Source organism: Paramormyrops kingsleyae, chromosome 9 (assembly GCF_048594095.1).
Source record: "Paramormyrops kingsleyae isolate MSU_618 chromosome 9, PKINGS_0.4, whole genome shotgun sequence".
NCBI classification, from domain to species: domain Eukaryota; kingdom Metazoa; phylum Chordata; class Actinopteri; order Osteoglossiformes; family Mormyridae; genus Paramormyrops; species Paramormyrops kingsleyae.
In genome coordinates, this window is record NC_132805.1 from 33,893,907 (window position 1) to 33,905,112 (window position 11,206).

The following is an 11,206-nucleotide window of genomic DNA, read 5'->3' on the forward strand; positions in this document are numbered from 1 at the left end:
CCTCACCCCGGAGCGACCGCATCAGAAGAGTGCCCCGAGTATGGGAACATCCTGAAAGTGATCCCTTTTCCTAGGTGAACTAGCCCTTCAGAGTTACGGCTGGCAGGAGGGCAGGTGCTCCTGGAGATGAGAGGGAGGAGCCGTGTGACCTTTGACCTATTTAGCGCTGCCCCCTCTGTGCTCCCTGCCGTGTGTGTACATGTGCGCGTTACTGCTGCCGAGTGATGAATGCGTGATTACGTGATGTAACACACACCTTTGCCTTCGCGATGTGTAAACAGAGCCCGTGTTTATGCACAAGTGTGCGCGTGTATCGGTGTGAAAAAGCACAGGGAGGAGTGCGTGGCCGTTTGCGTGTGCTGCACCCCGTGACCTGCTTTTTTTTTTGCTCTGAGAGGGACTGTCCCGCTTCGGCGCCTGGCGGTTTCGGCACAGGAAATGGTTACGACAGAAAGAGAGAGAGGGAAAAAAGGAGAGAGAAAGCTGTGAAAAAAAAACGAGAAGATCGTCCTCTGAAGTGCGCGGTGGGTCCCACAGACGGCTCCACCTCCGGGCACGTCACAGCGTCTGCCTGGGAAATGGGACCCGCGCCGAGGCTGCTCTCGGAGCGCCGTGCCACGGACCACCGGAAACTGGCCCAAGAATGGAGGACGTAAGTGGGGACATTTGGGATAGCCCCCCCTCCCCTGCCACCAAAAGTATGTTGATGTCTCTTGTGTGAAATCCCAGCATGCATTGCAGGGCCTGGCCTGCGGTCATGGAAACCACATTCTCCATGTCGTGCTTTACTGGATGTACGCCAGAGGGTTATCTGCAACTTTAACCCCCCACCCAAGATCACTAAGTTTTCCACTCTGATAACTGGAATTTTAAAGCAGCCTTCAAATTTAGGTGGCATCGACCAATGCACGAGTGAAACGCTCCAATCAGCTTTCTCCTCTTTTATTTCTCAGTAATATTTAATATTTCATTGGTAGCACAATGGTGAAAGACGCAGACCTAATGGAACGTTTGCAGGCTTAACTGGAACGGTCATGCTGTTGTACCCTTGAGTGAGCAGCTTAACCTGAATTCCACTAGTCAAGTATCCATGTAATCAAAGCAGTTTTAATAAAAGCTATTTGCTGCAGGTGGATGAATCAGATTTAAAAAAAAAATAGCAATACAGACAATGATGGAGCTGTGGAGCCTTGAGGGGTGACAGTCACGTCCTGGCAGTAAAAGGTGCTGTCATGGAAACGGTCTGAGGTTCAAGCATGCTGCTGATCGGCAGTAACAGATCGCACCTCCTGGCTGAAGACTGGACGGAGGTATTCAGTCACCATTTAGGCCCTACATGTCTGAGCCTTGTCACATAGCAGGAGGAAGCACCCTGATTGTGCTCAGCCCGTCTTTTACATTTGTTTTGCAAGGGAAACGACTGACTGTCATTCATTTATAATTGTGGGCATTAAATTATTCTCTACTCTGGGCCACTGCGTGATGGGGGGGGCAGCAGAGCTGGCCAATTCAGGGGGGGTGGGTGGGGGCTAGCAGTGAGTTGTGGCACCCACATGAATTATGGACATGGGCCACAGTCAATTAAACAAATCGGTGTCATCTTCTCGATTGTTCCATACAGTGTCGAAGTCCCTAAAAGGCTACACCTGTCATCTGGCATGATTTTTAAATTTTTTTTTTTCTCTTCGCTTCCAGTGAGAGGGTCACGGTAACACAAACAGTGCGGCGAAGATCTGCGTCTCCGTCTGAGTGTCTCTAGAGGAGGCCTACTGGCCAGAGGCCACACAGCACTGTGAATGTTCTTACCCTCAAAACAAATCAATTCCTGAAATAAGAATGTGAAATTCAAGGTATGTCACTAAACCTGCTCACCTTCAATTCAAAACTCAACACAATTATTAGCATCTCTGACAGAAAATCAAGTGTAGAGCACCTCCTTCAGGACAGATTGTTTTTCACAGCTTCCGGAAGTCCACAAGAATGATATGAAAACATAAGTATGAAAACAATGAATGACAGGTATAAAAAAATATTAAAGCAGAAAAAGGACAGCGGATGATGTTAAATATGGATATGGAGACGTTCTAGCATGTTCCAGAGAGATGGCACTGTATCGGCATGCTGCCCCCCCCCCCACATCAGCGGACCCACTCCTCTAGCTCGGTAACTCAGAGCCGCACTGCTCCTCGAATCCTGGAGGGACTCACAAGTTCAACCACTGGCCGACTGCCAAAAGTCAACCTCATTAAATATGTTCGCTCCCGAATCCTAAGGAATGTGTGGAGAGCAGATCGCTGGGGGGACGCCTCCTGGGGGGGGGGGGGGGCACAGAGCCATATCCAGTGGCTTGGTTTATAACATTGGGCTGTAACCAGGCAGGAGGTGTCAGGCTTTATCCGCATGTAACGTTACCGCTAAAACAGGAAGCGGGGGATCCAGAGAATCTGGCTGAGGAATGCTGGCCTGCTCGCTCACAGGGCTTTCGGTGCGGGGGCTGCCCTGCCCTGCCCTGCCACACCACACGAGTATGTATACAGCGGAGCAGAGCTACGTGCTCACAAACAAAGAAAACCTGCCAAAGCCAAAACCAAGTCTAAAGCAGCCATACGCCCTCTGTATCGTAACCCTGCACCAACTCAGGATTTAGGCTGAAAAGGTCAAAATTCAAATTAGATTTCTGCATTCTGATGCCTCAGCCCTTGTCTCCCGTACCCCTTCCTCACTATGTATCCATCTTGTATTAATCGAGAAGGTGGTGACAGATACTTGATACATAAGCAAAGATGGCACCTAACCCTGTCAGGCCTCGCTTGAGGAATGTTTGTAGCAGATATCAAATATAAGACGCGTCAGGTTTCTGTTCAAAACCTCCCCAAGAAGCCACAAGCATTAAAAATTTACATGTGGTACAACAACCAGATACGGCAAAGACAGCCGAGCTGTAGGTGGCGCCACACTACAAACACGCCACGGAGGCGTCATGCTGCAAAAGGTATTTGCAGAATGAGAGTCACATTACGTACAATCCCTGCAGGTCCAGCGGCCATGGCACCACAGGGGGTGACAATACTACACAGCATCACACATCACCCGGGTTCCGGAACCACTTTATTGTACATTATTTCACATTTGTACAAATGACGGTTACAAAAGATATTTAACAGAAAACTGATGAGGGAAAATTTATAAAACTGATGCATTAAGTTATGCAAAGGCTGCAGCAGAATCTGCATTGAGCACGCAGCCCAAGTGATGCGAATTGAAGGCGGGGCCAGACACATCGCGGCCAATAAGATCTGTAGGGGTTTTGGTCCAGGTCCAATGGCAGGAGGCCTCTTCATGAGCGAGTGTACTTCCCCCAGATGTGCAGCATGAAGACTGATGCAATGAAGAGGAGACTCATGACCAGGACGGGAACAGGGCCCCTGCAGCAGAGACATAGCCGGATGAGAACCGTCACCATAGAGTCGACACATTCGTCCCATCAGGCGACTCATACTTACACAGACAAAAACCTTAAAGCACATTTGCTCATTTAAATATCAGCTCCAACTTTAAAGATAAAGATAGGGTAGGAAATAATGAAACTGCCTCTAATAGCCCAGAACCTGCTTATCTGCTGGTCAAAGTAATGAGCACAGTGAAAACTGACAGCTGCACAGGGACCCCTAGTGGACGTCGTGGGGAACTTGTCAAGCTGAGTTGACCTCTCGAAGTAGCAAACTCCGACATGCCTGATAAAGGCAGCTGCGTTACACTAGGGGCTGTTTGCAAGAGCATTTTATGGATTATCAACATGCCTTGAAAAACATTTGTACTTTACGAACGACACTGCATGGCATGTAAAGGCCGTGGATCACTGAAGTCGCTTCCTAGCGGATAAAAGACAAGCAAGCACAGCCATGTGACAGAACAGGCCATCTCTGCTCAACATCTACTCCAGTGACAGACCATGGCAGAGAAATGTAGACTACAGGATGCAGTGAGCGGAGGGGTCCTCAGAAAAATATGAAGTCATGCAAATCTTCAAGGTTATTCTGGATAGATTAGGATGGATTTTAAGTTAAAACAGTAGCTTTCCAGGAGAGTAGCCCCTCACCGGAGGGGGGGGGGGGGGGGGGGGGGATGTTGGGCTGAATGGCTGCATGAGGCAAGAGAGATGGAAAATGGAATGAATAACAAATGACTCTCCGACTCTGTATCCCAAAGGCTCTCCGGTCAGTTACATGAATCACCTCTGGAGGAGACCCATAGACTGGGAGGAGCCGCGACGAGCCACCTAGACGACATCAGGATCCGAACGAGAGGCAGAAACTGGTTCCAACTACAAACCATTAACACAACAGCCATGACCTATTTCACAGCCACACTTGTTCACTCGGGGGTGGGGGTGGGGGGGTTGGGGGGGAAACACACACATACAACACGCGTGGTCTCGTGGTGGCTCAGAAGCATCAGCTCACCGAAACTTTCCAGTTGAGTAGCATTTCATCCATGAGGCACCAAGACTCAGGCAGATGCAAAGCAGACCCTGCACACCTGGACGAGCTCAAAGCCCAAACAAGAAAGCCTCACATGAGGCCACTAATTAGGCTCAAGCAGGCCGGCCCCGGGGATAAAGGGAGGACGGTCACCAGGCACTGCCACAGCAATGCCGCTCACCAGCCTTTCCTGTCGCCTCTAATTGATGCGACCTTTGCCGTGGTAACCTCTAATTATGCCTGGAGGAAGCAGGTTGGCAGAAAAGTAATTCCTTCACCCCCGGTCTTTGGGAAACGAACATCGATAAGGAGGATGGAGAAGTGGAGCATCCTGGCTCTGAGCTGGAACGGTGCAGCAGATCCTCTTTACCGCTCACACGTGCACTGAGAAGTTCAGCGCCGCATTACTCGGTTACACACCTTAACATATGGTGGACATCTGAACAGCCTACAGCACTCAATGCAGGCCGTCCCAGACCAGAACCGCACATGAACTTCTACAAAACACCACTAAGCATCCAGATACACTTCAAAACCCATATTTGTTTTATTTCAACAATTTGCCAACATTTACAAAATCTATTACCATTTGGCCTGACACTAGCTGTAGACCAGTACAAAGTTCACCATAGATGTCTGTTCACCCTACCATTCAGACAGTGAATAACAGAACTCATTTAATGTGACTTAATCACAGCTCAAATTTAAATGTGTATAGTTATCAATTTAAATTAATGCAGGTTTATTTTGCCTCTCCAGCAAACTGTCAAATCTGTTTTTCAGTTACATTTCTGACACCTAATTCGTTACGCTGAAGTGTCAGACAAATAGAAGGGTAAATTATTCTGTGCCACTATAAAGTCATGTGACTGTTACACCAAAGGACCTATCAGTTCACTGAACTGTCTCCTACAGATGTAGGAATGCCAGTGACGTCGCATTTACGGATCATACAAGTTCAAAGATCGTCAGACTTACACTTTCAGCCCTGGGGAATCCTCTGTGTAGAAGCGCCACATGCCCCCCGTGCCTGCAGACGTGGTAGAGCGTCCCCCGCTCCTAGTGCCGCTGCCAGCAGCCTTCCTGCACACAGCACATCGGTACAATTTTAATGGGCATAGTTCCTTCTCAGCTACACCCACCCTGCCAGCGGAGGGGTATGTCCAGGCCAGCAAAGGCCCCAGGGTGACTAGCGGTGGCATACTGCGGCCTCGGTCACCCTCGCTAGAGAAGTACCGGACCCACATTACCTCTGTCTGACTGTGGAACCCGCGGCTCTGGGGGCCACGGCTTTGCTGGGGGAGCGGCTGGAGGCGCCCACGTTTGTTGCACTCGCTGCAGGACCAGGCTGTAGGTAAATAAAATATTATTAGAAACTGCTATTTTACCCAATCTAGGCATTAATCGTGCAACACCGAAGTATAGTTCAACACCAAAATAGTACTGTGTCTGGTTGCATTTGAAGTTTTAGTTTATACTGCTTCAAGAGTATATCAAAATATACAGCTAACCGCGACAGAGGAAAAAACTAAGTGCGTGGAAGCTGCACAGCACACTAAGGCGTGTTTCAGCAGCCGTTAAGGATACCGAGCAAACCCAGCATCAGAAAAGTCACCATCACGGCACATAAAAACCGTTAAATATAAAAGCAGGCCATGTTTGGCGAACGTGTGGGCATTTGGTACTGCTCCTTTACTCCTGATCATAGTAAAACAGCCACGTCTGCAAACATGGTTGCCATCTACTCTTTGCAAAGACTGTTCATTCATTTGTGTTCAGAGGCGGCCGCCGAAAGAACAAACCGTTAACATTTTACGACAAAATCCCATCAAATATCCAAACTTTCGTCTCATATACATCATGCTCAGTGACAAAAACGATCAAACTAGGGAATGTACCACTCAGTCAGAGAACATGATCATGGAACACAGCTAAAAACCAAACGAGATAAATGAAAATTTAGCTACGACAAAATACATTCAGACAACACAAACACTGAACTTTCTCACCATTTTCAGTATTATCTGATGACCTCAAAACACTGTACTTATATCGATAACAGCAGCAGCAAAACGACCCCCTGCTTCTGGCCGAAGGGAAACTGAGAAGAAATTACACTATAATGCAAAAGGAACACGACAACACAAGGTAGGACCTGCACTGGTGGCTAAGGATGTGCCTGTATTTTGTCGAAAGTCTTCTCGTGATTACTGTATAATTTGCTACTGGCCTGTAAAATAATTTTACAAATACATTTATTATTAACGTACAACTATGAGTAACAAAACAATAAAGTTAATTTAAACAAAATTGTATGTTTACTTATCAGGTAATATTGTAGACAGAAGCTCAGTATAAGATGACGTGTAACAAAAGGCCCCTGGTACAGCAGTGACGATTGCGTCGCGATAGTCGGATCTTTGATGGGGGAAACCGGCGTCATTTAGGCTCTAGCTAAGCGCGTTGGTCACGTAGAATCCTACGGGAGGCTCGAGCCATGATGGATACTGTGAGTACGTAGTGTAATGCCTTATGTCATGTGGAGTTTGAAGTGTAACTATCTGCAAACGTCGCTTAACGTGTCGTTGCGAAAGGGAGCCAGGGGTAAGTTTCTAAAGCTGCTTGTATCACAATCAGTAGTGTAATATAGATATGTGTATAATTTGTTCTGTTGTACAAATCAGTACTGCTGTGAAGTGAATGACGTGGGTATTTAATGACGCGCATTCTTTAGTTAAGTACAGTAAGCTCGCCCTTCTGTTTTGAAAGTAATTGGAAGTGGGGTGGATCCCAGTTAATGATCTACGATGCTAGACTGTCATAAGGAATCCTGGCTGCCTTAATTTAATCGCGCATTATATTATTTTCGGTAGGCTGCAGAATTTGACTTGTATCTGGTTACTGCAAAGATGTCACACTCTCCAAAACCACCATGATTTAGTGAGCAGTCCTCTGTAGCTGAACTTGCTTTAAGGAAGAGAAATGGCTATCACCAACCTAACCCAATGTTTAAAACTGTAATTTAGATGAATGAATGAATGAATGGATGAAGTAGGAAAGTGCATCTTGATATGTGATCTTGTTGGAGAATGGGGATAGTGAAATATCTGAATTATATGTAGCTTCTCTGTCCTACATTGGTCATAAAATATACAGTGTCTCTTTGATTTACTAACAAAAAAAACATCCCCAATATATTCCACTGCTTAATAAATAAAGTGCAGTAGGTCTGCCCAGTGAGGTTTTACTGAGGAAACTCCAGTGCTGATGACTGACAGATGGGCCTGTGTTTCAGTGATTGCAGGATGCTGAAGGTGGTTTTCCTGCACCCTGACCTGGGCATCGGGGGGGCCGAGCGGCTGGTGGTGGACGCAGCCGTGGCCCTGCGCTCCCGTGGCTGTGCCGTGCAGATCTGGACGGCGCACCATGACCCCCGGCACTGCTTCCCGGAGACCCGTGACCCGGAGCTCCCTGTGGTATGCGTGGGGGACTGGCTGCCCACCAGTATTTTCGGGTACTTCCACGCTCTCTGTGCCTACGTGCGCATGGTTTACGTTGCCCTCTACCTCATCTTCCTCAGTGGGGTGGAGTTCGACGTGGCCTTCTGTGACCAGGTGAGGCTCTTCTCCTGAACTGTGTTTGCATTATGCACAAAGCTCAGCCACATATGCCTCATGCTGTCCTACATACACTCATGAATAGCAAGGATTTCCGGATGTCCCTTGGTAGATAGAAGGTCTTCTGCTTGTTTTTGGTACAGAGATGTTTGTGTTTGGCTCACAACCTCTTAGCTCAAGGCTGTTTTTAGCCCTGTCTAGCTCTTGGCTCAAGTACATCCTGTGGTCATTCCTGGGGCTGTTTTCAGTGGCTGTATTCTTATTGCCGCCAGGTGTCAGTTTGCATCCCCATCCTGAGGTTGACCCGCCAGAGGAAGAGGGTCCTGTTTTATTGCCACTACCCTGACCAGCTGCTCACCCAGCGGCACTCGGCCCTGAAGAGGATCTACAGGGCACCCATTGACCGGGTGGAGGAGATCACCACGGGCATGGCGGACTGCGTGCTGGTCAACAGCCGCTTCACGGCCGGCGTCTTCAAGCGCACCTTTGCCAGCTTGGCGGGTGTCCGCACGGATGTCCTGTACCCCTCCCTCAACCCGGCGACCTTCGACGGGGAGCTGGAGGAGCTCGACGGCCTGGTGCCCGACAGCAAACGCTGGCTGTTCCTCTCCATCAACCGCTATGAGCGTAAGAAAAACCTGCCGCTGGCGCTGCGTGCTCTGGAGGCTCTTCTGGCCCGGCTGAACCCGGAGCAGCGGGAGCAGGTCCACCTGGTGCTGGCGGGCGGCTATGACGAGCGGGTGGCGGAGAACGTGGAGCATTTCTCAGAGCTGAAGGCCCTGGCGTCAGCCCTGGGCCTGGAGGGATATGTGACGTTCCTGCGCTCGCCGTCGGACCAGCAGAAGGTTTCGCTTCTGCACCACAGCAGCTGCGTGCTCTACACGCCCAGCGACGAGCACTTCGGCATCGTCCCCGTGGAGGCCATGTACGCACGCTGCCCCGTCGTCGCCGTCAAGTCCGGCGGCCCGCTGGAATCCGTATCCGACAAAGAGACTGGATTCCTGTGCCCGGCCCGAGCGGAGAACTTTGCCGAAGCCATGGAGAAGTTTGTGAATGAGCCACAGCTCCAGAGGGAGATGGGGGAGGCGGGCAGGAGGCGCGTCCTGCAGAAGTTTTCCTCGGATGCCTTCTCGGAGCGGCTCTACCGATACGTCTCTCAAAACAGCGTCGTGGCAGAATGATCCCCCTGGAGACAGACGCGCATTCCCGGCGCCATGCCCGGCAACGCTGCAGACGAGCCACCTCTCGGACGGCTAACGAAGGCATCCAGCCCCCTTAAAGGAGGCGGCAGGGTGAGCCTAATGATGAAGCACCGACCTGACGATGCCAGGAACGGGACAATGAGGAACAAGAGCAGAGTCCTCCCTTTAAGGTTGTTCGGGAATGTTTCTGTCGCCACGAAAACCTTGGATGTGTGATGTTCATATTTTTCTCTGTTTTTTTTCCCCTCCTGCAAGTAGCTGTGGTCTGTTAATAAAGTGAGGAAGGCATGACACTGTAGCTTTTCAACCCACTTTTTATTGTCAGGTCAGGTGGGCTCTGTCGTCATGCCATATATGCCGGTATACAGTGGCATGAAACTGTGTTTCTGGTGTTTAGACTGATGTATCATACTTGATTTCATGGCCGCGAATTTTGTTCCTGCTATGATGTTTACATTCTGACTCCCAACGAGTGATTGCTTGTGGTTGCCCTGCGTTTCATGCGAGGTTGGCCTGTTTGAGACTCAGACACTCGCTCCTCACCTTCCTCCTGTGGTCACCCCTGCTGATGTGACTCTATCCAGTGGTGCCTGCAGGTCAGAGGTGTGAAATGAGCCTCGCTGGCAGTTTGTCTGAACCCAGAGCCACAGTTTCTCTGAAGTGTGGTGAAACCTGGGAAGGTCGTGTACAAATGCCAGCATCCCTGGTGAAGGGAGGCAGTGTGTGTTTAGCTTTTTATTTTTTTGCCTTTTCTGTATGAGAGGGATTTCCTAGTGCAAATGGAAAAGCACAAAGAAAAAGGAAAAACAGTGCAAGGTACATTGCTTTATGTATTTCACATGCTTAACGTGCACTAAGCGTTCAAACTGCGTTTCTGAATTTAATCCCGTCAGCTGCATTAATCGCTGAGTTGCATATAGAAGAGCTGAACTGTGAAATGCTATGGTGGGTGGCGCTGCTTGTAATGTCAATCAGTAGTTTAGTCCAATGGGAAGAGAGGCTACACCATGGCCCCGCCCACTGGATTTCAGGGAGCAATATCAGGCTTTGCTTTTCACCACACCGCCTGTATAGAATCTTTTACAAACTTTTTACAAAGTTCCATGATTCAAAACTGACCGACTAGTGCACAAACCATTGAAAGACCGGAACGCAGCAGAATTTTTTTTGTATACCCAAGTCCGCAGTTTTGTGCCTGGCCAGCAGCCCTGCTTTAAAACACGCCGGGTGGGAAATACCCGGAATCCGCAGCTTGTAAGTGGCTGGCAGCAGCAAAGGACCGTGGGGCCTGAGCCAGAAAGACTGTTATCAAGGTGTATTTACAGGGGCGTAGCCAGATCCTGTACGACGGTCTGGCCAGACTAGACCCAATGATCTTGTAGTGGTGGTAGTGGGGTAATATATTACATGTTCATATTTTGGTGTGAGGTTGCCATGTTTTAGATGGGGGTTTCAGGACCCCCATAGCCACCCCAGATCCGCCGCTGGATTATCACAGAAACTCAGAACAAGAGAGGAGTGAATTAAGGGGGGAAATGGGTGAATTTTATCGGGGTGTCAGTGTGCCGTGTGAGATTTAGCCACCCCGCCGGTCCCCAGCAGTAACGGATCTGAGCGGGTTGGCAGCCTGGGAGGCGATTGCAGTAACTGTGACTCGGGAAGCGCTAAACATCTCCGAGGCGGTACCTGCTATTAATCTACCAGGAGCCGCCGCTGTCTTCGGGAAGGCAGAGCCGGGCGCTCACTGAAAGTGCCGGAACGGGGCGATAAGCAAACCGGCGGCACTCAGCTCCGCGCACGTGTCTAATTAATGAGACCGCCGCGTTTTATTTGTCTCCTAATGCATAAAATACACAAGACATTTACGTGTCTCATTCTGCCTGGTTGTTATGGATAACAGGTTGGC

The 11,206-nt window shown here is 49.3% G+C and overlaps 2 protein-coding genes across 4 annotated transcripts; one reads left to right on the forward strand and one right to left on the reverse strand.

Moving 5' to 3' along the window:
• Positions 1–3,090: 3,090 nt before the first annotated feature.
• sec61b (SEC61 translocon subunit beta) lies at positions 3,091–6,649 on the reverse strand. Its single transcript, XM_023815572.2, has 4 exons — positions 6,491–6,649; positions 5,732–5,829; positions 5,460–5,564; positions 3,091–3,425 (listed from the first exon to the last, which is right to left on the reverse strand). The coding sequence occupies exons 1-4, from the start codon at positions 6,491–6,493 to the stop codon at positions 3,338–3,340; spliced, it is 294 nt and encodes a 97-aa protein (XP_023671340.1). The 5' UTR covers positions 6,494–6,649; the 3' UTR covers positions 3,091–3,337.
• Positions 6,650–6,858: 209 nt separating this feature from the next.
• On the forward strand, positions 6,859–9,591 carry alg2 (ALG2 alpha-1,3/1,6-mannosyltransferase). Of its 3 annotated transcripts, none has more exons than XM_023815555.2 (3): positions 6,859–6,990; positions 7,777–8,095; positions 8,371–9,591. In XM_023815555.2, exons 2-3 carry the CDS (start codon positions 7,787–7,789, stop codon positions 9,277–9,279), a joined length of 1,218 nt encoding a protein of 405 aa, XP_023671323.1. In that variant the 5' UTR covers positions 6,859–6,990; positions 7,777–7,786; the 3' UTR covers positions 9,280–9,591. The 3 variants fall into 3 exon arrangements, with proteins under 3 accessions (XP_023671323.1, XP_023671315.1, XP_023671329.1); XM_023815547.2 differs by having other exon boundaries at positions 6,860–7,085; XM_023815561.2 differs by having other exon boundaries at positions 6,860–6,994.
• The last annotated feature ends 1,615 nt before the right edge of the window (positions 9,592–11,206 follow it).